At 45.3% G+C, this 25891-nt stretch overlaps 1 protein-coding gene across 5 annotated transcripts in view; it reads left to right on the top strand.

Moving 5' to 3' along the window:
• Nucleotides 1-25891, top strand: part of KLHL3 (kelch like family member 3) — a 51833-nt gene that overhangs the window by 5633 nt on the left and 20309 nt on the right. For 2 of the 5 annotated variants that reach the window (XM_072935243.1, XM_030284106.4), the window contains exons 2-6: nucleotides 5773-5889; nucleotides 8865-8971; nucleotides 14033-14154; nucleotides 21827-21989; nucleotides 24587-24696. In XM_072935243.1, the coding sequence (XP_072791344.1) occupies nucleotides 5852-5889; nucleotides 8865-8971; nucleotides 14033-14154; nucleotides 21827-21989; nucleotides 24587-24696 (540 nt within the window). In that variant the 5' untranslated portion in view covers nucleotides 5773-5851. Of the gene's footprint in view, nucleotides 1-5772; nucleotides 5890-8473; nucleotides 8554-8864; nucleotides 8972-14032; nucleotides 14155-21826; nucleotides 21990-24586; nucleotides 24697-25891 lie in introns of those variants that run through there. The other 3 variants (XM_030284108.4, XM_072935244.1, XM_030284109.4) reach the window with 3 other exon arrangements.

The following is a 25891-nucleotide window of genomic DNA, read 5'->3' as shown; positions in this document are numbered from 1 at the left end:
CACCTGCTTTCTGGTTCAAAAGGGCACAGTGTGTGTGGGGCTGCTTTGGCTGCTGGGAGCAAGTCCTGGCAGGAGGTGTCCGAAAATGACTTTGCTGGGTGAGCACCGTGGGCTTGGTCTGTGCTTGTTGCTGTGCTTTTGCCCCACATTTCAACTCACATCTGTGTTGGGCAGATTGGTCCTCAAATTTTACACTTGGTGGCTTTCCTTATGGCAGAGTTACCCCGGTTTTTAATATTATTGCACTTTCCATTTCCGTGGTCAGTGAGGATCCGTGTTGTTGGTGCTCACTTCACCTCTCACTGGTCCCGAGCCTGCCCAGACTCAAATATCCTGTTAACTTGCACACCCAGGATGTTCAGTGGTATCATGTGCCCGTGGCATTGCATATGAGCAGAAATACCTGAGGGCAAGGGAGATTTAACCTGAAACATTCACATGTGGCACTAAAGTATTTCAGAGTCCTGCTTTTCTTTAATTGTGCTGATAGTAAAATGATGGTACTTCTATTTTATGGAGAAATTGCATAAGGCTTACAGTTAGGCATGATACTCTGGTTCTGAATTTGCAAGATGTTTTTGAGTTTGAATAGAAAAAAACCCTCTGGAATGTTTGGGTTTTTTTTTTTTTGGTTAAAATATTAAAACACCTGTGGTTTCATATTCAAGTTAAGGTAGTCTGTGGTATCTGTTTGAGAAATACAATATTTGTCTTTGAAAGCAAATAGTATTGTCATATTTGAGTTATTTTATGTTGTTTCCATTAGTGTCAGCAAAGACTTTTCTTCTCACTAGTTCCGAAAGTCTTCTTTCCCCCTGAGGTCTCCTTTGATATGAATACCCTTTTAGGGATCTGCTGTATGCCAATTGTGTGTTTTCCTAAGCTAATGTCTCCATGTTGATCTAGGCACTGAAAAAAAATCAACAAAATAGGAAAATAATATTGCTATTAAAAGAAAAATAATCCTTTCCATTACGCTGCCTCCCGTATGTTTTAATGATAATACATTTCTCTGAAATCCTCCCAAAACCCAGTTCAATATGTGGATCCCTTCAGTCACTTTTTTAAAAATGTCTTTGTATGTACCTAAAGACAAATTCAGAAATTGAGATTTTTATAACTATGCCATTTCATGTTTTCCTTACTGTGTCTGCCTGACTAAAGGAATAAAACTATTGGCCATAATGCATTTGTCCTGTGATTTGGGGCATTGATTCTAAACAGAGAATTAGGCCAGTTAAAATAAAATGATTTTTCATTGTGCTTAGACTAAAACTAAGACTTATTTTGGTCTCTATTGATTTTTGTAGCACTGTTAAAGTTTTCAAGACTACTAACTGCTATTGGGCATCTGTCAGGTTGTTAGACCACAGTGATGTCAAACTTCTCAGGAACTGTAGATTAACATTTTCTGGTGATGATTCTTGCATATCCCCCAAAGAAGCTCCACAGGCTTTGGAAATTTATGGTTAGTAGGCACTTTTAAGTTAATCCAGGGGTATGAAGCTGCTCAGAGGTGCTGGATTGCCCTTGCAGGACGCTGAGCCCACCTGGATCTTTGGCCCAGCTCGTGGTGCTGAAGCTCTGTGTTGTTAGGGACCAACCAGCAGAGCAGAGCTCAGCCTGTGGTGCTCAGGCAGGAGAGGAGAGCAGCTCCCAGAGACCCTCCAGGGATGCACAGTGGGATGAGGCGTGGCTGGACATGTCTGGTGTCCCATCACCTCCCCAGTGACAGAGCCTGGTGCAGTGGGACCTCCGTGGTATTCTTGTTGGGTTAGGAGCTGAGTGTGGAGGCTGTTCTCCCAGAAACATGAGCAGAACCTTGCCCTTCTGAAGGAGAGTGCATCTGAGATCTGCCCTTCCTTCAGGGTGAACTCCTGGCTCCCATAAAGCCAGTTAGAACTGGATTTGGCAGAGCTGGGATTTTTGTTCCTGGGGTTTACCAGCTCTCTGCACAGCAATAATCTTGCCAGGGGACAGATTATCTCTAAGGAAGGCTTTTATTCTTTCACATAATCTACAAAGACATCTGTAATTATTGCTGGTAACTAAGGCAACCCAACTTTATAATTGATACATGCAGGCAGCAGAACGGTGGGGTATGGGATTTTAAAATACCTTTCTGTCAGCTGGGTTGTGGCCACACTTGGGCAGGAGCTGGGCTGTGAGCCCTGGCAACCTGAGCCCAGCTCTGCTAGGGGGTCCTGGAGAGGAGGAACACAGTGTCAACGGGGTGGTGATTAGCTTCACTGGCTTAATTGGGGTCTCTCAAATAGGGGTTCATTTGTTCTACTTGGGGACATCATTGAAAGGTCACGCAGGAGGGAGCAGTGGGGTTGGCACTGTCTGAAACTAAAAGCCTCTCTGCTCATTTTAGGAGCATCCTGCTGTCTCTGTAAAGAGGATGTTCATCTGGCCCAGGGAAATTAAATCATTTGTCCATTCAGTCAGTGCACGGCCTCGGATAGCCCAGGAATAGAACAAATTGCTGCTGGCAGCTGGCTCAGAGTCCTGCTGCTGTAGTAGGACATCAGCTTGGCAAACGTGGGGCCATGTCCCTGTGGTCATGGGGTGCAGAGGCTCTACCATGTCCAGTTGGTCTTGGCTGGTATCTTTGATCAGAGGACCCTATTCCTCCTTTGCTTTAATCCATTAAAATAAAAACATTGTAATAAATGCAATAATTCTTAGCCTTCTGGGAGGACAAATCTCAGAAAAGGCTGTGAAATGTAATGGTTTGGTCTTCTTAGGGCAGCCTTTGCTTTTTCTCAGGGTGCATTTGCTTGGAGCATTCAGGTTCTTGCATTTTTATGTTGGAAATGTGTCAGTGATCTCTGAGAGTATGTGCATGGAAGTGTAAAATATCTCTCCCAGATAAAATCATCCTCTGTCTGTTACTGGAACACAATTCTATGGTAGCTGAATCAGTCTTAGAGATGAGCTAAAGGCTCTTAGCCATTAATTCTTCAAATTTGTTTTTCTTTTTTTTTTTTATATGAGTCAGTTGGAAAAAACTTTAAATAGCATATCTTGATCTTTTTTGAAATAAGATTTTAAACAGACAATCTGCAGTATTTTCTCATGGCGAGCTTTTGGCAAATTCTGAAATCTGCCCCTTTTAATTAAGCTGAGGATGTTTCTTAGGATGTTTTGTAAAAACCTATCTTTCCTGCTTTTTAGGAAGAGCTGATTGATCTTCTTCCAAAATCCTGAAGCAAGTTTTTTTTGCTTTTAAAATACACAGACAAACGTTGGTGCAGTTGAGGCTTTATGAAAGCTTGACATTTGACCTGACATTTACTTTGGTGTTCAGTGAAACTTACTGCGTTCTTTGAACTGTATCTTTTGCCAGCAGAAAAGTTTGAACATCTTTGGTCTCTGGCACTGGAGAGCTACTAAACAAATCTCAGCAGTGTGCTTGTTCTTATTAAAGACCCCCCAAGATTTCTGGCTTGGTTTTGGATCCTTGAGGTGTCTGTGAGGCTGCCCAGGGCAGTGTCCTGTGGTCATCCAGCTGTCCTACCCTGGGCAATGGGAGTGGCTCTCCCTGATGCTCCCTTTTGGTTTCACTTTCTTTTTATTTTTTTTTTTTATTTTTTGTTTACTTTGCTTACTTCCTGTACGTGTTCCAGCTTTGGAGCCTGAAAGCTCCATGAAGTCACTTGCACTTCCAGAGCCTTTTTTTCCCTTCTTGGCTCAATCATATATGGGCAGGTTTAACTGTTTAAAAATCAAGGGTTTATGCTGGGATGTTGAAAGCTGTGGTCACTTGGCCCAAAGTTTCAATGAGGGCTTTTGAGAGACACAGCACTGAGGCTTAGCTGGATTTGGCCGTGTCCCTGGAGCAAGGAGAGCAAGGAGCTTCTTCACTGGAGTGTGCAGGGCTGGGGAAGAGCCAAGTGCCAGCACAGCTCCGTGGCCATGAACACCTCTGGCAGTTCATGTGGCACAGGATGAGCTCAGCGTTCTGCAGGGATAGAAAAGCTGTTTGTGTCATTGCCTGGTACCAGTCCCTTGAATACTGAACGCTTAACACGAGGTATTCTCCTTTCTGATTTTCTTCTTTTAATCCAGCCATACTAAGCTAATTGGATGATGGCAGTAACGGAGTTTGGGAAGTTCTCCCCCTCACTGGGACATGTGCTGAGTGATGTTCTGCTCAGCCTTGTGGCTTCACTTACGACTGAAAATATTTCACTCGCTCAGCAAAGTGAAAGAATTGGACTTGGGCTGGTTTTTGGCATTAACCTTTGTCTCAGGCACAAAGCTGGAGGCTGCTCAGTATGCAGGAGGGGATTTGAGCTGTGTGCAGCCAGGCTGCTGCTCAGCCTCTTGTTTCTCAAGGAAGGAGAGTGCAACGCACCAAAGATTGTTGGGGGGCAGAGAGCTTTGTGTGGTGTCAAGGGACACGGAGGTGGTGACAGCCAATGGTCAGGAGCAGGCAGGATGTAACGTTAGCCAGGGCTTCACACTGTCAGGGGTTGTAAACAGTGAATCATGTGTTTTTCAAAGGGAAAGTCAATGTGTGCAAGTGTGCTTGTATATAGATATATATGTGCATGCACACACACCTTGACAGAAGCTGACAGATGTTCTGGGAGGGATCCTTCCACACTTCCCTGCTCTGTGCTCTTCTTCAGACACCATCTTCTGGTCACCAGAGAGCCAGGATGCTGGGCTGTCCAGACTGCTGGTTTAGCCCAATTCAGCCTTTTTTATCATGCCAGCCCAACTAAGAAAGGTGGTAGGGAGGAGGGGACAAAGGTGAAGAAGACTGTCCTTTGGAAGGAAAAGCTCTGAGAAGGTCTCCAGCCAGGCACATGGGGCAATGGAGTTGCCTCCTGAGATCTACCATTCTCTTTTAGACACAAACAATCCTCCTGGACTTGTCTTGTTTGCCTTTGCCTGCCAGGGTTTGAGGGGTGAGCCATGGAGGTGAGCAGGGCAGGGACTGGACTGAGTGATGCTCCTTTCTCAGGTGGGAGCCTTTAGCTCTGAGTGATTTCACAGGCTTTCACATCAGGGAGGTGGAGATATTGACCCTCTGTCGGTTGTGTGTAGAGAGCCATTGCTGCCAACAAAGTAATGAGGACACGTATGTGCCTTAGGCACCTGTTGGCCTGGTTAGACACAGCACATAGCTGAGTGCCTCTGGTTTGACATTACCTATGGAGCTGGTGGTTCTGCTAGGAAGGTTTAATAATTCATTCCATATGTTTCTGTGGCAATAAATAGACTATTTCTGAAATGGAAAGAAGCTTCAGTAAAGCTTTGAAAGCTGTGCAGGGAGTTTTAATAGCCCTTTTCTACTTGCCTCTAAAGAAGATACAAGTCATATATTGTGTGCTTGCCTTTTTCAGATGGGACATTGAAGGCTAAACTTCCTTTTCTCTGTATGAATGTTAAAAAAATCCATGGTACTCTTATAGTTCCCAGTACTGAAGTCTATTTCTATTCAGAGGCAATTATGTTCTGGCTTAAATTTCAACTTATACTGCTTTTCTGGCCTGAAGCCTGTAAGGCTGGGCTTTGTCCTCAGGTGTTGGGCACTTTTTTCTTTTCTTCCCTGCTGGCTGAAATGTGGGCTTAGTTGTCTTTCAATATCCATGCAGAAGTAGCTGCATTTTTTGATGCACTTCATTTGGAGAACCTAAACTAACTGACTTGTGAGTAACTCCATGCTTAATACCCTGTGCTGCAGTTTTAGGATACTTGTTTTTTAAAGTACCATTGAATCAAACTTTCTGCTCCTTTTTTTGTCCCTGTTTTTAGCATTAAGCAGAGTTCCCGTTCCTCTGAGGCAGCTGAAGATGAAAAGGACCAGCGTACAGTGACAGTCAATCCCTCTCACATGAGAAAGGCTTTCAAGGTCATGAATGAATTACGGAGGTACACTTTTGACTTACTGGGTACCCTCTGTGGTTTAGAAGAATTATGCTGATGGAGACATGTAGAAAATAGTCTGTGCCATTTTTATTACAGCTAATGGTTGCATGTAGAGGATTAATCACAAATAGGGAGCTAAAATGTAGTCCTTTTGTGGTGGGCTGCTCTCCTCAGGCTCAGACCTCTGTCTTCCCAACAACATTATCTGAGCCATAGCCTTCATTTATAGATGATAATTCATTTAGACTTTTCCATTACTTACAGCAAATTCAGATGTAAACTATGTTCTTAACTGAGATAAGGGTCTGAAACTCAATAATAGAACATTACAGACATTAGGACACCTACACATAATTACAGACCAAAGATTATTAATGTACTGCTCTTAGTCTCTTTAACTAGCAGCATCACTCAGTCTGGGCTTAGCACTCCAAAGTAAGGGGTGGAAAAAAAAGCAAGTACTCAGGAAGGATGTCAGCTCTCTTCCTGCAAATTGAAAAATCCTCATATTAGTTAAAAGAGAACACCTTGGTCTTTACACAGCTGTGTGGGTACAAGGAGAACAGAGGCTGAAAATGTATCTGTGAAAACTGCTGTCATCACATCAGCAGTGTGGTGGCAGTGGTTCAGCCTGGATTGTTTCTTGGTGGCTGTTATCCCACAAACCAGACAGAAGTTCAGTGAGCATTTCTCTAATTCATTAGACTTTTCGCCCTTCTAGTTTTAAAAAGAATATGGAAAGCATGTGTGTCACACACATGAATGTATGTGCTCCCTAACTGTTGAGGGGATGTGATGAAAGCAGGTAACACCCTTTGCTCTTCTGCACACTCCAAGTAATCAAAAGATGCTGTAATAACTACTTACTCTCCATGGATTAAGTAGTTTCCTAATACACACTTCTCTAGTGTGGAGAAGGATTGGAAATGTTTTCTTCCACAGATATCTGACAGGGATTCTCTGTTGCATAGGAACAAAATGGAAATATTGTAACTATTATATGAAGCAGAGTATGTTGTAATATTTTTTTTTTTTTACTTTTAACTGGCATCCTTCTGGTCCTTTCTTTGTACTGAAAGCAAAGGATCTGAAACTAAAGTTTTGTGCAGCTATATTCAGAAATCTATTGGGCTACTGTTATTCCTTTGTTAATTGAAGCAGAGTGGAAAGAACTGGAGACAGACAATGCCTGTAGTTAGGTATCTTGGGCAATACTGAAGAGATGAAATATAGAAGAATGAAAGCTGCCATTAAGCACCTGTATGATGTTTTCATCTTCTGGGTAGTGTTTTTTTGGTTTTTTTTGTTGGCTCCTGTTGCTATTGTGGAATATACAGTTTTCACATCTCTTGAATGTGCATTGAGCTTGGGATCTGTTAAGCTGACAGCAATCAGTGTTAATAGATGCCTTGAATAATAGTTTCTCCCTTCATATGCATCCAGAAATCTCATTCAGAGTGTCTAGAAAAATCAAGCCTTTAACATATACACTATGAAATAACCTATACTAATAACCTATAATAATCATGGAATTGTTTTGGTTGGAAAAGACCTCTAAGATCATTGAGTCCAATCTTTAATCCAGCACTGCCAAGGCCACCACTAAACCATGGTCCTAAGTGCCACTTAGGCTTTTAGTTGGCAAATGTAGATGAAATTAATTTTATGAGTGGTACTTTAGATTACTGTAGCCCAAAGTGGAATTGAACAGAGCACCTTCTACATAAGCTAAAAGAAATGAGGAAGCTTCTATTAAGAGGCTCTTAAAGAGTTTCCCTCATTGCCCTTCCCCCCTTCCAAACTGGAATGAATGTAGGGTACAGACTGCCAGTTCCTACTTTCTTCCTGTTTCCCAACTATAACCCTCCATTTCACAGCTGTTTTTTCACATATTCCAATATATGGAGAAGAAGACACATAGCTGGTCCATTAGAAGCTCTGTGTATGTTTATTTGATAATGCAGTTTCCTAAAGACAAAGGTCAGTGTGGAGATAAGTATTTCCAAAGAGAAGGCAACATCTAGATTTACAGGCACTGATCCTTTTTTGGGCTTGACATTTGAAATGAACACCCTTAGTTTGCATTTGTATGCTTAAGCATCTTAAACCAACTTATTGGGAGGCTGAGCACTTCTTGCTGTCGGCGTCTGCGAAGCTCTGTGCAAACATTAACTAATGAATCCTCAAAGGACGTATGTGGGGCGAGTAGAAAAGGTCACTCGTTAATGAAGTGACTTTTCCAAAGCTCTACAGTGAGTCAGTGGGGGAGCTTAGAAGTTTTTTTTTTTGGGTTTTTGTCTGGAACCCCATTCTTTATCCCAGTGACTTTTAATCCCAGACTATTTCATGAGGTAAATGAAGTCCTCAGGCCCATGGATAAACTCCAGTGATTGATACCTCTGCTCTGGCAGATGCCTCAGGCAGCTTCTGCACCTACCAGTGCCAGGACGTATTTTGGTGGCCACTTTCTTCAGTGGCTAGCATGGAAGGAAGTACAGAAATCACTTCATTTTCCACTCCACCTTTTCCCTGTGGAAATACAAAAGTGATGCTGGTGTTCCTTGCATGGCTATTTCTTGTCTTACAGATCTACTAGAGCCTGGCCCCAGGTAGTGCCCAAATCCTTACGCTCTTCTGTGCCTCCTCCAAGCCCTGCTTGTTTGAGAGGTGAGGGAGCTGCTTACCCTTTGTTCTTTGAGCAGCATGTATGCCTCGTTTGGCTTCCAGGTTTTTTTTCCCTGGGGAAAGCAGAAACACAGGCAGGGCTGCAGCCTCAGGAGGATTCAGGCTTTGCTTTGTAGGCAAACAGTGATAGGAGCTGGTACTGAGGATTAGAGGACCTTCCCCTGGGATTTGGCAGAAGCTCAGGTGCTGTTTCTGTAATGGTGGGTCTTCCACTTTTTTGGGCTGTGGTGATGTAGCTTTTTGCCTGACAGGGAATTCTGAAATGATCTTTGTCTTTTCTGGTGTTTTCCCAGCAAGCGGCTCCTGTGTGATGTGGTGATTGTGGCCGAAAGCGTGGAGATGGAAGCTCACCGGGTGGTGCTGGCAGCCTGCAGCCCTTATTTTTGTGCCATGTTTACAGGTACTGCTTGTCACACCAGCCAGTGTTTGGGCTGAACGGGCCATTGCTGTCCCCAGCCCTCGGGCTGTGTCTCTGTCAGGAGCTGCAGCACAGGCTGGAGAGGGTTTCCTTGAGACAGAAGGGGCACAGGTGGCTCTGCAGTTTGCTGTGCTTGATGGATGGTGCTGGTCATCCTTGACTAATTCCTGTGGGGTGAGTAGATAGCATGTGGGGCACTGTGAGGTTACTGTGTATTTGGCTCAGTGCTGTATGAGTTATTTTTTTCCCCCTAACAAGACCTTGGATCATGAAAACATTACCATCGAGCACGTGTTCAGTGCCCTAAATGTTCATGGTGCACATCAAAGAAGTTGCTGGCACAGGAGTTGTAGTTTCAAGGCTCAGTCCTGCCGATACTGATTTGGCAGCCACAGATGTTTAATCTCCCATGGCACTTTTTTCTGCTGCCTGAAATAACACCGTTGTTCTCTTGATCCCAGTGTGTTTTAGCAGCCCAGCTTTTTAACAGGGTGAGTTGCTGCAGTCCAGTGTGTTTTGGTAATGACAGAAAGCAAGAAGAGGACAAAATTCCTGCTCTGATCACCTGACCCCTGGAGCAGGTGCCCTTCAAAGGCTGTGCCTAGATAGATCAGCAAAAAAACCCCCAAGAAAGATAGGTCAGTCATGAAGGAGGGGAGTGAGCAGCTTATTAAAGTCATTCTAGTAAAATTAGTGTGGTCAGAAACTCCTGAGCTTCCTTCCCTTTCTTTGCCCTCATTTCCAGGATAGGAACTGACAAATACAAGAAAATGATTGTACACCCCAGGGAAAGGTTTTTACTGCCCCTGAGCTCCAACATAAATGAGGTTCAGGGTTTTTTTCCCTGTTTCATGTTAATTTGCTTGTGGTCTGGGCCTTGTTTCTTCCTTTTAAAAGTCTTGAGATTAGTCCTAATTTAATTCATTTTGCTGGAAGCAGAATGCAGCATTTCTCAGGAAAGACCTTGTCATTAGTGAAGCTTTTTTCCCCTTCTGTGATGGAGGTGGGGAGAAAACCTCAGGTGTAAACTGTGAGGCGAGATGTGACACTCCCTTTATCAGTGTGGTGAGCAAAGGTGGGGGGCATTTGTGTTTCCTGGGGTGCTGCACCTGCAGCTGGGACTGTCCGCAGTGGTGAGGCAGAGGAGCAAGCGCTGCTCAGAAGCAGCTGTGCATGAGGGCACCTCGAGCACAACTTGTGATGCTTGTCCCTGAGGAAGAGTTTAATAAAGAAAAACCCTTGGAAAAACCCTCTGATCCTTAGAGGTCATCTGAGTGGGAAGGTGGTGGTGCAGGGCTGCTCATGTTTCCATGCAGGAATTCTCTGGGCCGTGTAATCCCTCACTCTGTGGGTTAAACAGTAATCAGCTAACCCATCATGTGGCTGGCTCCAGAGCTCCCCGGGCTGGGTGACAGCCTCAGCCGCCTGTCCCCTCCCCCTGACAAGTCCCCGGGGGCAGAGGGTCAGGCAAAGACCAACTCTCCCTTTGCTTTCAGTCTAGCTATCTCCAAATTCCTAAGGTCTGAATCTCATGGAGCCAGAGTGTGTGATCTCCTTCCAGCTGCATGGGGGTTCACTCCCTGCAAGTGTAAAATCACACCTTCAGCACGAGCTGGTTGTTGTAACTTGGTTTTTTGGCACTGCACAGCAGTGATAGAGCCAAGGGCTCAGGTTCAGCTGCACTGTGGGGGTATTTGCAGGAGCTGCTTGTGCACACTGAATTCCCACTGGAGGAGTCCCCCAGCAGTGAGTAGTGAGTGATCAGTGTGGAGCTGTGAGCAGTGGGAGCCACACTGAGCCCCACAGCTCATCCACCTTCATCACTGCTTGCTCTGCAGGCTCTGAATCTGTCAGCTGGCCCTGACTTTAGAGCCATGAATTACCTTGTGATGACCTTGGGGTCTTTCCTTAGCCATGTATGTCCTCTGGTTAGCCATTCCTCTTTGAAGTATTCCTGAAAAGTCTGAAAATGGGTAGGCACATTTTCCATTTGTATCTTCCACTGCTGAAGGAGAGATGGGACCAGCACTTCCTGAGTGTCCCTTTCCATGCTGGCTTTCTAGAACATTTTGGATGCTGGTCATCGTTGGCAGCATTCTGCGGGGATGATTTGGGACAGTAATTTCTGTCCATTTAGAAGAAAACACAATCGTTTCAGAAAGGGTAACAAATACTCCAGTGACATTGCTAGGATTGCTCCTGTCAGATACCTTAGGAATTTTGGAAGTGCTGAAGAAGGAAGCAGAAACCTCCCTTGCAGGACTTATGTGCTACTTCAAGGCACTCACCCCATGTGTGAGAGGCTGTGGTTTTGCTATCCAACACACTCATATGCTCCCTCAGCACATCTGTGACTTAGGAAACAGCCAAAGCTGTGGCTTTGCACTGGGAAATGCAACGTGTGGGAGCAGAGCAGGCTGCTGTGCTGGGTAAACACAGCACTGTGGGCTGCTGCAGTTTGGAGTGTGGTTTGTCTTGTGACAAAACAGAGCTCTGCTCTCTTCTTGCCCTGATGAGCAGAGGGGAGCAGAAAAGGCACTGCTGGGTGTTGAGTGTGGTGCAGGAAAGGAATGCCTCCATGAGCGGCTGTGTCTGCTAAGTCTGTCCTCTGCAGAGGTCTGCCCAGAGCCACCCTGCCTGTTTTGCCTGCCTTTGCTCCCTCTCACCTCATCCCTTGTGTCTGCCTGGCTGCAGCGCTGCAGGGACGGCTCTGTGCAGTGCCACGTGCAAGGCAGCCCTTTCTCACGTGGGAGACATGCTAGTGGTTTGAATTATTCTGTAATTAAGCTTTCAGCTAGGGTTGGAGTCCAACTTATGAAAGACTCCCTATAAATTGTGTTTTGCAGGGTTTAAGGTGTAGGTTTTTCTTCTGAAGAGGGATGTGAGATGAGATGCCCTCAATGATCCAGCACTGAGCTGCCCCCAGGCTGTTCCAGAGGCTTGCCCTCGCTCTGTGCTTGGAGGAAGGGGCACCCTGTTGCCTGCTCCTGGTCTGCACCAACCCCTGCCTTGGTTCACTTGTGGTGTCTCCAGGCTCTTGTTGCCCCTGTGGCAAGGGAGGGGCAGGATGGCTCCTGTGGGATCCTGTCCTGCTGTGGGCACAGCACACGGGTCTCCCTCCGGAGGTGCCTGGGCTGGTCCCGCAGCAGAGCCAGAGGAAGCTGCTAGCGTGCAGGGCTGGCAGCTTGCTGGTGGGTGGGGAAGCCCACACAGCTTTTATTTTTGTTGCTTGTGTCACATGGATGCCACCACGACAGCTGATGTGATCAGATTGGTCCCTCCAAGCTATTTCTGCATCCATCTCTGGGTGTGTGTGGCCGAGCCCCTCCCCATGCCGAGGGTCCTGCAGGGCTGGGGACCCCACTGACCCTCCCCATGCAGGGAATTCGCTGGGTGCTCCTTACAGGCACCTCCAGCACCACAGGGCTGAAGGGGACCCAGCTGTCCTGAGAAGCACCCTTTCATCTCCAGAGATCTTTGGGGTTTTGAGGAAGTGTGTGAAGATGACATTTTGTCAATTAAAAAGTCCTACCTGCTTTGAAGGCCTCCCAAATGTAGGTCATTTATTCCTTTGTAGTGGTACATTTGTATTCATGAGCTTCTCTGAATAACATTTTATTATTCAATTTTAAAAATTGAATTTGGAGCAAATTATTTCACTTCTTGGGACGTTGTTGACTGTTCTAACACTCATGGTCTCACCCCACTCCTATTATTTACATTGTTATTCACATAAGGAAAGTCAGCAAAGTTCAATTAGCAGGATCCAGGTTTTGCTCAAGCTTGGGCCCTCTTTAGCATCTGACTCTGTGCTGTGCACTTACTGTGCCTGGCCACGTCCTGTGGAATGCTGCACGGAGGTGTAGGCTGTAATTACTTCTATAGGCTGCAGGAAATATTTTTCCATTTAATCCCACAGCAGTACTGAGTCACCGGATTTCTGAGAGTAGTGATTATTCATGCCCAGGTTTAAGAATTGACATTTCTTCATGCTCTCCTTTGGTTAGCTTTGTTTTTCCACCTATCATTTTCTTTCCACTTGGGAGTTTGTTCTGTTTTTTTCTGTGGAGATCCTGGTGATTAACTCCTGGGTGAGGTCACTCTGTTGGAAGGGCCGTGGGGAGTCCTTTCACCTCCCCACTGCATGTTTTTGTTCCTCTGATGTGCTCCTGTGGCACGGGGAGTGTGGAGGTGTGCACAAAGCTCTGGGTCATGAATAGGCTCTTACACAGCTATGGGGCTTTACTTGTGTATTCAGGGAGGAAATTATTGCTCTAGTTCCAGGTGGTTTTGAGTTGTGGGTTTGGGGAAGGGATTCAGTTTGGATCCAAAGGTGTGATGCTGGGAAGGTGAGAGATGAGAACTGCATCTTTCTGTGTGGATGCTTTGCACAAGGTGTAAGTGATGGATAGCTTACAGCAGGGTAATTTAGGAGAGAAGCTTGCTGCATGCTGGGTGTAACTGCTGGCCTGTGTGCTTGTTTTTCTGAGCAAGTTTTAGCTTCTTTCTAAAAAACACTGCATTGCTTTTAATGTAGGGTATACAAAAAAAATACCCTAATGTAGCTGTTGCAACATATTCATTCATACTCGTTCATATTCATTCTATCCATATGTGTATATATATATTTAAAATATATTTTTAATAAATAGATATAAAAATATATTTCTCAAAGGCCTTTGTTAGACACCTCAGTCTCTTTGAGTCTATCCCTGTTCTCAGACATGATTGAGGGACATACTGGGGGTTTATTTTTAGCTCTTATATTTGTTTGAATGCAGGTGAACCATGGCAGGTTCTTTTCTGTCAAGAAATTGAGTTTTTTGCATGTATTGATTTATGTTGTTTTACACCAGTGTCCTCAGTCTTGAGTTGCTTTTTAGGTGGCATTAGGAGGCTTCTGAGAATCTCACTGGTGGTTCTTCAGTGGTGAGGGATAGTGCCAGGCAGTCTGGTAGTCAGACACCAGGAGAATGTGCTGGATGTGTGGGGAGCAAGGTCCTGCAGAGCAAACTGTAACTGTCCTTTTGAAATGAATTTCAGGAGACATGTCTGAAAGTAAGGCCAAGAAGATTGAGATAAAAGATGTGGATGGGCAGACCCTGAGGAAGCTGATTGATTACATCTACACCGCTGAGATCGAGGTCACGGAGGAGAATGTGCAGGTGGGTCTGCTTCAGCAGCTCCTGTGGAGAACCAAGAGGAAGGCTTGGAACTCAAAGGCACAGGTTCTTCGGGGGTGAGGGATCTCCTCAGGCTGCAGAAGGTAAAAGGCTGAGCTTGAAAAGAGCTCCTTCCAGCCTCTGTTTAGTCTTGAGGCACTTTAGTGCTTTCCCCATGCTTAAGTCATGTTGCATTTAGCTTTTGTGTGGAGTTGTTATAACAAGAGCAGGCATCTGCCTTCCAAGAAGATGTGCTGACTTGTGGGTCAGTCTGTCGAAGGTCAGAATAGACTCAAACAAGCAGTGAGTCAAATGTTTTAAGGCCATGGCAGAGGAATGTGGCTGTTAGTTTTTAAATTCTTCTGGGTAGTTTGAGTTGTTTCACAGAGCTTTGAGTGGAATACATTGTTCAAATGAGGACATTCTTCCTTTTTTGTGTGTGTCTGCTCTGTCTTGAATTTCTGAGAGATAAATATTTGTTCAGAAGTGGAAAGAGTAATTGAAAGGCAGCCTTCAAATGAAGCAAGGTGCTCAGGAAGAGTGTTTTGTAGTGTCACGTGGCTGTGGCTTCTGGTAAAGCTCTTTCTTTGACTCTGCTTGTATTTGTGGTAAGAAAAAGGCTCTGCACTTAGCCACTGATGTCTGGGAGGGATGCTGAGAGCTTGTGTGTGGACGTGCTTTTCAGTTTTTCAGCTGGTCTGGTTTTGTTTGCAAGTGGCAGTTTGAGCCCGTTGTCTTCCTCGCTTTGACTTGGACATTGCCAGGGGAGCAAGTCTGTGTCAGTGATGCTGGGGAGAGTTTTGTTGACCTAATTAACACAGCAAAATTAGACTGGTTCTGCTTGAAACAAGGTTCTTGCTGTGAGCTCTTCTGCTCTGAGCCCTCAGGCAGAGTGCAGGTTCCTGCTGCCCTGTCCAGGAGCTTGGCCAAACCCCTGAGCTGGTCCTGCTTTGCAGTGCAGCCCTTCGCCATCCTTCGTGACCTAAATCTGTGGGGGTCTTTTCTTGTCCCTTCTGCCCTCTGGTTTTACCAGAGTGACTGTTTGATGTGCTCTCAGCCTGGCAGTGTCACAGTGGTAGGAGTGTAGAGCCTGGTTGCCCTGCAGTGAGGCTGGGAGCCATCAGTGAGGAGACCTTCGAGGTGCCCCATGGCAAAGGAGCTGGGACTCAAACCCCACTGTGGGTGCCTTGGCCTGGCTCTGCTGTGTGACCCACAGCGGGATCATCAGGAGCTGGCACCACATCACTCAGTGGGGGACTGGGGGGGAGCTCCTTGCACCTCTGGGATCTCCCACTGCTGGAGGAGAAATGGCATCTACACACCTTGGGCTGTAAATGTCCCTGTTTCTGTGGGAGGTATGGAGGCTGTATCCATGTGATTTATGAAAGGTGTCCTTTCCTTCCACGCTGCTGGGCTCCAGAAGCTCCCACTTGGCATGTGGGGTGTGCAGAGCTTGGGATCCCATCTGCTGAGCCTGCTGTGGATGGGGCTCGGGCAGTGACCCCGCTGCTTTCCCAGGGGAGAGTTTTGGTGCTCCAGCTGCACCAGGGTGTGAGCAGGCTGGAGAGACAGCCCCATCCTGCCCAAAAAGTCTGTGAAAGTCCAGGTGTTGCCTTTCCTGAGCAACTAGACAGCCATATATTTTAGTAAAACATAACCAAAGCCTGCCTTCTGTGGCCCAGGGATTACAGGGAGTTAAAGAAGATCCCTGGCTACATTTTGGCTTTCATCTCTCAGACAGTAAGATAAAAAAAGAAAGTTTTGAATACTAAGTGTTTTTCCCCAGTCTAGTAAAGTAGGTCCTTGTACTGCAGCATTTATTTCAATATCCACTCTGTGATTAACTCTTCAGGCTAGAGGTAAAATAATTCATAGAAGCTAAGAAATGAAGCTGATCTACTGCAAGATTAACTGACTAGTTTAAATTTTATTACATGTTTAAAGTGTTTGTGCTGAAAATGTTTAATGGAATTTAATTGTGTTATGAAACCAATAGAAAAAGAAATCTGTATCCTGTCCCTGGGTGTTTTACTCTGAACCAAATGCCATAAACAGGTTAATATTCACCTTTAGCCACAAGAAGAAAAGGTTACAGAAGTGAATATTCTGTGATTTATTGGAAAGTTTCACATGAAGTGAGGGCTAAAAACAACAAAAATTAAGCTCCTTGTAGTCTCTAATCTGAATTAGCAGTGTCAGTGATAGAAAGAAATGAGCAGTTTTGGTCCCTTGTGTCACCACATCCTCCTGCTGCACAGCTTTGGGTCATCCATCCACCCATCCATCCATGCTTCCATCTGGAAGGACACCTCAGTAGTGCCTGTCTGTGCTGTTTTAGGAATATTTTTTTGCAGCCCTGCTTGAGCACAGTGAGACTTTCTCTTTTCCCAGCAGGTATCTCCTGAGCTCTCCTGTTTCCTTGTCATATGTTCTGGATCTCTAGCTGGGCAAGGGTGCTTTTTGAAAGGAGTTCTTCAGACTATCTCAGTAGCTGGAAGAAGCAATTTCTGGGTACAGGTGCCAGGTTATGTCATTGTAGAAATTATGAAAAGAAAACAAGGTTTCTCAATGGTATTGACGGAGCAGATGCAACCAAGATATCAAAACTTGTGAATAAATGAAAAGACACTGTCTTGGCAGTGAGAAAAATAAGATCAGAGCAGGATAGAACTGAGAAAAAGATGAACAGCAAAGGTAGCATGGAGTGCAGAATGAATGTTCCTAAGTGTGTTTGAATGCTGAGCAGCACCCAGCCCTTCACAAAAAGAAGCCTTTTAACAACTTCTTTTGTTGTTTCTTTTCTAAAGGAAACCTGTGATTTTTTTTTTTGCTTTTTTTTTTTTTGCTTTTATAGGCCCTCTATGGGCTCAGGAAGTGAGACTCTTTTTCTAAGCACATATTTCTGTAGCTGATTGTACAATGAAATGACACAGGGCCTTTTGTTTTGTTTTTTTTATGTAAGGATAGTTATGTGTACCAGGGGCCAAACCTGTACGAGTCAGTTCCAGCCATCATCTATGTAGTGAGTTCCTGGGGGTGGTCATCCAATTCCTGCTCAAGATTATGTCCCAAATGTGCAGGCAAAGGGGATTTTCAGCTCATCCTGAGCCCATGTGGAGGGAATACTCTCTTCTAACCCTGCTGGGGTACATGGGTGAGAATTATCCCAACAAATGCAACTGTGCTTTATCTATTGGAACTTCCAAGGCAATATATGTGCAGCAGTAGGAGGGCTCAGGGATGATGGAAGATAGAGAAGTTTTACCTGTGAACATGTATTTGGGATTAAGCCTCCCACTTGTTTGGAAGGCATGGAGCAAAGACAGAATTTCTATCTTTGTTGCAATCGTGTTGTAGTTTCAGGAAAATCCATCCTGGGATTTCTACACCTGCTGCCTTCTGTTGTTCCTCCTCTGTTGCATCCCACATCAAGGTTGGTTGTAAATTTTGATATGCATGATATAAAGACCTCATTCATTTGAAGGTGGAGCTTGATACATTTATTTAGAAGGAAGTTGTGTCATGCAGTTTCTGTAAAAGGAAGGAAAATTAAAGTGAGTGTCTTGGGGAACTTCACAGATGCTCAGGTTCCTGGCTGATCTCAATGGAAATCGTAAACACACATAAACATAAGCACAGGGTCTGCTGCTCTCTACATGTGAGGGATAGCTGGTGCTTTTAACATATTAATTACCTGGATTTTTCAAATATGTCTCGATTTTGAAGCTGAAGTGGTTACATTGCTGCCTGCTTTCCAACTTTCATATCAAACCTGCTGGCTCAGTGATGGTGAAGCTCTTCATAGTGTCCTTAAGCAGAGCTGAATGAAGAGATTTGGGAGCAGGCCCTTCCCTGTCCTAGGCAGTCCTGGGAAAATGCCTGGACCTCTGGCTCTAACAGTGAATACAGTCCCTCCTTAGGGTGTCCCAACCAGCCTTACCTGTGACACTTCATTACTGGCAGGCAGCCTGAGAAGTGCTCTCCCAATTAAGAAAGTCATAATCATTCTGGTTGTAATGATTCCCTGGAAAAAGTCCTGATTGACCTGGTTTCACAATTAAGTTGTTAGGAATGATGTGCCACGGACCACATGTGTGGTGTCCTTGTGTACTGCCACAGTTTGAGATATGGCTGATACACAGAGAACAAATCTGAACTCAGCTCTCTGGAGGAAGTAGATGTTGAACCTGTCAGCTTTGCAGCCATAGTAATTGTCATAAAAAATGTCTCAAGAAAAGAGGAAAAAAGAATTGCTAGGAGCTGCAATATTTCTGTTTCAGAAGTATTTCTGTACCTCAGCTTTCCCTGCACACTTAGGAGTTCACAGCAAGGAAAGAGAGTTCTCTGGCAAGTGCACTTTTGATGATAAAGGGTTTATAAATGAGTCAGTCAGTCCATCTTTCTTCCCCCTCTTCAGTCCAAAAGCTGCAGCAGTAGTAGGTGCAAGCCCAGGGTGAGGCACAGCATCTTTCAGCAATAAATTAGGGCTGTGTTCCTCCCTGGAGCCAAAGCTCCTTGCTGTGCATCTCCCTGGGCTGCAGGGGTCCCTGGTCCATTGCAGGGCTGACTCCTTTGGGCTGGGGGCCCTTCCTTAAACCTATAGGAAGTCTTTTAAATTGGCTTGGCCTAATAGAAAGCTGAGGAGAAACTTGTGGATGTGGCACCAGAGCACTGTGTTGTGCCTGATGCACGTGTTCACTTTATTTCACTGTTTAACTGAGGGCTGGTGTGTCTGAAGTTGGAGAAGGTAGCTCAGGAGGGAAGTTGCCAGTTGTTCCCTTCTTTTCTCGCTCATCTCTGTGTTCTTTGTCCGTCTCCTGCTCCTGACAATGGTTTTTGACTCCCAGATGCTGTCACACCTTCCTCTGTCTGGGCGGTTTCACCTCAGGTGCAGCATTTAAGTGGAAGTACTGTTGTTGAGCCCATGTGCTGCCTGGGAGCAGCTGGGATGTAATAAAGCTTGATTGCCACCCTTGCACTCAAAAGCCACATTATGCTGATGTAGTTTTATCTCCACTATTTGTGCTGTTCAGAGCAGCTTGTTAAAAACTGATTTTACCTGCCTTGCAAGCACAAAATCCATTTGTTTCTCTGGTCACGGGTTCCCCTGGGCAGGTGCCTGGGAGCTGTCTCCCTGTTTGGGCAGATGTGCAGTCCCACCTGTGGCCCTGGATGTGCAGCTGAGGCTTACAGCCAGTACTTTTATTTGGCTTCCAATTTAACCAAATTGTCAAAGCTGTTTATAAGCTCTAATACATCCCCTGCCTAGGGGAAATGCTCCTTTCCCAGTTTTGCAGAGCAGGAACAATGCAGGTTAACTCTTGGCCAAGGCTACCTGTAAGCTCTGTCACAGTAGGGAATTAACCCCAGCCTCTGCAGTCCAGCATTAATGAATTAATCTTATATATACAGAGCACTTTTGGCTGAAAGATGTTTCTAGTTTAGAGACATCACAGGTCTATGGAAATAATTGCCCAGACAATGTTGTGTAAAACTTGAAATTTGTGTGGAGTCTGCAGAGCACAGCTGGATATATATATGTATATATATGTATATCTATCTCTAGACACATACCCCATAGATGAAGCTCTGGACATAAATTAAGCAAAGCAGCCAGTCTCAGTAGTTAAAGCTGATAATTTTGATATAGTTTCAAAAAAATGAGTGGGTTTTGATTTGGAGGCAGATCTTCTAGAGAAGCCAGCTCTCACAAAATCGTTCATGGCTGCTGGAGTTCAAATATTAGGAGCCAAATCCAGACCCATGTGAGTAACTTGCCTGGATATTAATGGGGTTGCAGTTTGGTCCTGCTGCATGTTTAGGCAGGGCATTTCCTCTTGTTATTTCTAAAGGAAACAGACTTTGTTCTCACGGAAATCCTTTGCTTGCTTTTTGCCTTCCCTGGTAAAAACAAGATGAGCGTTGAGGCGTTCAGCTGGGAAATAAGAAAGAGAAAATCCCCTCATCTCCTGATAGGCTTTTGTATATCCTGTTTCTGAGAAGTGCTGTATGATAGTGCCCCTTTCCTGATGGCTGAAGTGATGTAAGGCTCCTTCTGCACTGCTTTTCAAGCCAGCACAGGCCATAACAGCAGCACTGGCTTGTCCAGGGGCTGGTGCATGTGGGGATGGCAGTGAGCTCCTTTTGGTCTGAGGCCACATCCCAGGCAGCAGAGGTAAGCAGCCCACCTGCACTGGCAGGGATGCATCCTGGGTGGATGGGCTGCACAGAGGAGGCTCTGGCTGGTCTATAGCCAGAGATGGTTTGCATGGAGTCTGACTTGGCTAGCCAAAGCCCTTATGTGGCTCAAGTGTTCAGAAATGGTTCAGCTAGAAAGAAAATGGTTCACAGCCAGGTTTCAAAATCCTAGGGCGCTGCTATCTTGACTTAATCAAAGCCACAAACTAATCTCCTCCTGCATCAAGAGGCTTGGCCAAAACAGGCTCCTAGGTTAATTGACTTCTCTTTTTATTGTTGCCTGTTGGGGTGGCTGCTTGGCAGCAGTCAGACACTGTACAGCTGGGCTGGACTGGAACACGTCAGTTGCTTAGAAAGACCTGGAGCAGGCTCTGAGTGTCCTGCCCTGGTGTGAAATGGGACTGTGGTGGCAGGGACAGGGATACACCATCTTTATCCCTTTGCTGCCATCAGGATCCAGGGAGGTAATGCTGTTAACCTATTTGTTTTGTTTAACAGCTGCTTATTTTTTTTTTTTTTTGAGTTGGCAATAACTTTCCGGAAATGTGTGCTCAGATGGTGAGCACAGATGCCCAGTTGGAAGGACATGTGTGAGGCAGCCAGAGCTATGAAAGAGCTGGAATAAGACACGTCTGCAGTTGCTGTTGGAAATAAGAAAGGAAGTGTCTGATGTCACAGGCTGTAATGTCCTGATGGATTTTGTTTTCTACTTCCTGTCCTCCTTGCTGACCTCAAAAGTGTTTTTTTCCAGCAGATGTCAAATTTGTCATCCATTTCTGTCTTCTTTTTCTGTGCTTAGTTTTGGAGGTGCAAGGCAGTACCTCATATTCAGATGCAGCCATGATCCACGAATGTCCCCAGCATTTTGTGTAAGTGCAAATGAGAGCTGCTGATTTGAATAGTTGGACCTATCTTTCCCGAGAGCCTTGTTGTCATCAAAACCTGCTTGAGCTTCTGGGAACCCCCTCTCTTACATGACTGCTTGGGCATCCTCCTCACAAGCTCTGCCGGACTAGTCCAAGCCAATAAGGTTTTGTTGGAATTAACGAAGTCCAGGGTTTTGAGGACTGTTGGGCTGCTATGGGCTTTGAATCTGGTGGCAATGCTTATAAATAATATAAAGCCTTTTGGGAGAAAAAAAAAAAAATCTGTGTGCAGGACCTACCTGCAGCAAAGCCAGAATTTCAGGAGCATTCAGAAGCATGGTTGCTTCTACCTTGTCCTCATTTTGCCTTGAGGTCTTGTCGGGAGAGGCTGTGAGAAGAGTTCCACTTATAGCCCAGTGCAGGATAGTTATTTTCATGTCTCAGAGCATGAACAGGGATCTTCTGCATATGGCTAGAGCTAAGAGTTGAACCTTCCCTCTCATAACCCCACAGGGATATGTCCCTGTCTGGAAGGGAATTGCCTCCAGTTTGTGCAAGCTGTGAAATCACTCCTTGTTACTCACTTTCATTCCCCTCTCATGCCTTTGCAGGTTTTGTTGCCAGCTGCCAGTTTATTGCAACTGATGGATGTTAGAAAGAACTGCTGTGACTTCCTTCAGTCCCAGCTGCATCCCACGAACTGCCTCGGCATCCGCGCTTTTGCCGACGTGCACGCCTGCAGCGAGCTGCTGCAGCAGGCCAACGCCTACGCAGGTGAGGGGACTGCCCGTGAGCTGACCCTGCTCCCTGGCAGCAGCTCCGAGCCTCAGCACCTCCTGCTTGCTGTCTCCAGACTTCTGCTTTTACAGCAGGAAGGGAACGCATTCTTTAGCTCTGGGCTTGCGACTTTCTGTGATGATGCAAGTTGTGAAATGTGGTTTGGTCGCAGGGGAGCACCTTAGGAGGTAAAAAAGGAGGAGTTGAGGAGGTAAAAAAGGCTGATCCTCTGGATCTCAGCCCACAGAACAGCTCCTGACTGTGATCACAGAGGCTCTGGGTGTGCTGTTGACCAGCTCAGCGTTGGTGCTGTGTCCTCCCCATGGACCCTGCCTGGGAGAGCAGCAGGCACTGCTGGGCATTTCCAGTGTGGGAATGAACGGCTCTGGGCCAAGGTAAATCCTGGGGGTGGGAGCTGGAACACTCAGCTAAAATTGCCATGCAGTCTGAGGCTCTGATCTGTGCAGCAAAGGCCCCTTGCCCCAAGGGAGGATAGGCTCATGTTTCTTTGGGAGTGGATGTGTTTGGTTGTAATAAGTAGGTGCAGGCAATGGCTTTCAGCATTTCTCCTCTACATCATAAATGTAAAGCTTTTTCAGCCAGCCCCAAGCCTTGAATTCCCCAGCACTTTCCAGTCTCCTCCAGCAGAGTTGCCCTTGACCTCTGCTTGGGAGAAGCTAATAGTTTTCTCCCAGTTTGTTTTTCTGTTTTCTGATAATTTGTATAGGGACACATACACCTGCTGTTTCCCAGAGCACCTGCTCTGTCCTGCAACATTTTCCTTTTTAACAGTTTTGTCCTTAATTGGAGCATAAGTAGGCTCAGTGGAATCAAAATGTACCCATTGAGTCCTCCCCTATTCTCTTGCAAATAAAACTAAAACCTTTTCAGCTGCTCTGGCTGTATTATCCCCTGGAGGAAAAGGTACCCTGGAAGGAATGGTTAATTTTATAAAAGCTTGCTTGTAATATCTCATTATCCTTGTTTCCAGGCCCTGTTTAATCTTTAACCCAACAAGCAGTGCATTCACTGTATATTTATTTGGTTGTTTGGCAATTAGAAGGTCTGCTTTGTTGTTTTATTGGCCTTCATAGGTCCCAGTTAGTACAGCAGCCCATGTAATGTTAATGGAACTCCATTAATAAAAATGCCATTAAAATTCTTTTCACTGTGTTGTTTATGTAACAGCCTTAAACCAAGACAGAAGTCCCCAAGCTCAAGAGTCCATGCATGTATGAGCTCAGTTACTTGAGAAATGCTGAGTTCTGGCCAATGGATAACTTTAGTAGGTGAAGGAGCCTTCTTGATGCAGGCACCAGTTCCTTTATTAAAATCAGTAAATATTCTCCTTTGCTTCCAACTAATAACAAGAGATCGAATACCTTTCTTCTGCCAGATGCACGTCCAGAATGAATGAATATGAGATTTTGCCCAGAAGTCAGAGTGCATCCAGCTTATTGTGTGGGGAGTGTTTCCTGCCTCTTAAATATTTAAGGCCTAAAGAAGTCATTAGATCATACATATATTTCCAGCATAACAGAATATTAAACTTTATTCACATTCTGCTATTTTAAATCAGAGCCTTTGGCTTAGCTGTGGGGTTTTGGTCCTCAGCAGAGCAAGGAGGGTCTGTGACTGGGGAGTCCAAGTCCAGAGTCCAACTCTGCAGCAACAGCTTTTAAAAGGGGTTGTTCAGGGGCTCAAAAAAACATCTCTGTAAGTTAGGCCAGCTCATGTCCCTGTGGTGCTTCTTTTTGTCAGGCAAAGCACTTTGCAGATGTGAAAACTCAAGGCAGATCTTGCTGCAGAGAGAGCTTTTTGGATAGAGGGGTCTGAGCTTCTCAAAGCTACAGAATTAGAACTTGAAAGAAGCTGCTTCAGATAAAGTGCCTGAGATTCATGTTTCTGTAATTCAGCCAAAGATAAATGGGACTTAGCAAGTGACAGGTGAGATTAAATTGGCAGTATATGTAAGAAATTCTTGCAAAACTAAAATTGCTGCAGCTGGCTAATGACATATTTGACCTAGAAATTATTTTTTAGGAAGTGATTATTTTGTGTGCCTTTTGGCTAGATATAAAGCTTGACAGATTTGATGATGCTCAGTCATAATTCTTCCAGTTTGAAGTTATATTCATGCTTTTTGTTTTCAAGTGGCTCCCAGAGTTACAGTATGGAGGGATCTGGAGGCAAAAAAGGGAGAAATAGAGATTTGTACAATTGCAGGCTGAAGTGGAAAGGGGTAAACTGCTGGGAAGGTGGATGCTGGGGTGGCCAGGTTATTTACTACTTTGGACATTGGCGCTTGTCTCAATTTCCACTTCTAACTGTATTTGCCACTGGACTATTCTCAGTGGCTTTTCAGAAAGTGTAGTGTCATTTATGAAAGTATTTCATGGGGCTGGTGTTGCTTGAAATAATGTTGGGTTTCTTTATCCTGCTCTGAGGCTGGTTTCTGCCTGTGTTCCACTCACAGCTGCTGTGGGTCTGTCTTGGCTGCTCAGAGCTGTTCTCTGAATGCCGTGGTCCTTCCACTGACTGAAAACATGGATTTCATTATAATTTTCTGTTCCCCCTTTTCATTTGTTGAACAGAGCAGCACTTCCCTGAGGTGATGCTAGGAGAAGAATTTCTTAGCCTTAGTCTGGACCAGGTTTGCAGTTTAATATCAAGTGACAAGCTCACAGTCTCCTCTGAAGAAAAGGTACAGTAAATTGTATAGCAAGAGTGAATGTAACAATGCTGGCATGTTTCTAGATTTTACACCAGGAACTGTTATCATGATATACTCCTTTGGGGCCATTCTCCAACAGAGATCATGTGGAAAGGAAAATTAAAATAATGTGAATCCTAGAGGCACATAAAAATGACCTTCACTTGGTTGTTCTTTGCAGGAAGTTATGACTCTCAGATCCATATCACACTAAAAGCCCTGGGGCTCACAACCAACTACTTTCTCTCTCTGGAAAACTAGAAAACTCCCATCTGCTGTTGTGTAAAGCATTTAATACCTGCTGTAAAACCTCAAAAAAAAAAGGGAATTTCATTAGGCGGGGGAGGAATATTGGCTTCTGTTGCATGTTGACTAGAAAAACGAAAGGAAGCCCAGAACCAAAAGGAGGGAAGGAAATATTTTTCTGTATCTTCAGTGTTTTTAGTAAAAAAGGGAAGAAAGGCACTGGTTGGTACTGTGTTTGTGGTTGAAACGTTTGGCGCACCTTGTGTAGTCTGGAGTCCTGGGGAGGAGGTGGGCAGTGTTTATGGTGCTTGGTCACCTCCAGCCCCATTCTCTGGTCTGAGTTTCTTGTATGACCTGCTGCAGGTTTCTGGGGACAGACACGTGCCTCCAGTCCTTCAGCTCATCTCCAAATTGGCACTGTGGGGAGATTGTAAAGTCACAGAATCAGTAAGGCTGGAAAAGACATTTAAGATCATTGAGACCAACCACTAACACAGCACTGCCAGCTCCACCACTAATCCATGTTCCTAAATGTAAATGGTCACTTGTGAGAGGCTACAGAGGAGCTTGAGGGCTGTGTGGTTTGTAACTTCAGGGCTCTTACTGGATGCCCGCATTTGGGTGGGCTGAGGCTGGACCTGGGTGTGGTGGTGCTGCACATCCTCACCTTGTGTGCCCTTGTCCTCTCAGCCCCGCTGGGCTGCAGACACGCAAGTGCTTGGGCCCAGAGGGACTGTAAAACTCCCCAGAAATCCTGCTCCATGTGAGGTGTGGGCACAGGGGTGCTCCCTGCTGATCCTGAGCCAGCAAACTCAAGGCTCCGGGCGTGTTTCCGCAGGCGAGGGGCTGCGAGGTGCCACTGGGGCAGGGCCAGCAAGGGAAACAGCAAATGGCACAAACTCACAGCAGAGCCCCTCTGCCTGAGCCAAGCAGCCTGCAA

This window comes from Taeniopygia guttata, chromosome 13 (assembly GCF_048771995.1).
Source record: "Taeniopygia guttata chromosome 13, bTaeGut7.mat, whole genome shotgun sequence".
NCBI classification, from domain to species: domain Eukaryota; kingdom Metazoa; phylum Chordata; class Aves; order Passeriformes; family Estrildidae; genus Taeniopygia; species Taeniopygia guttata.
This window is presented reverse-complemented; position numbering and strand designations above follow the sequence as displayed.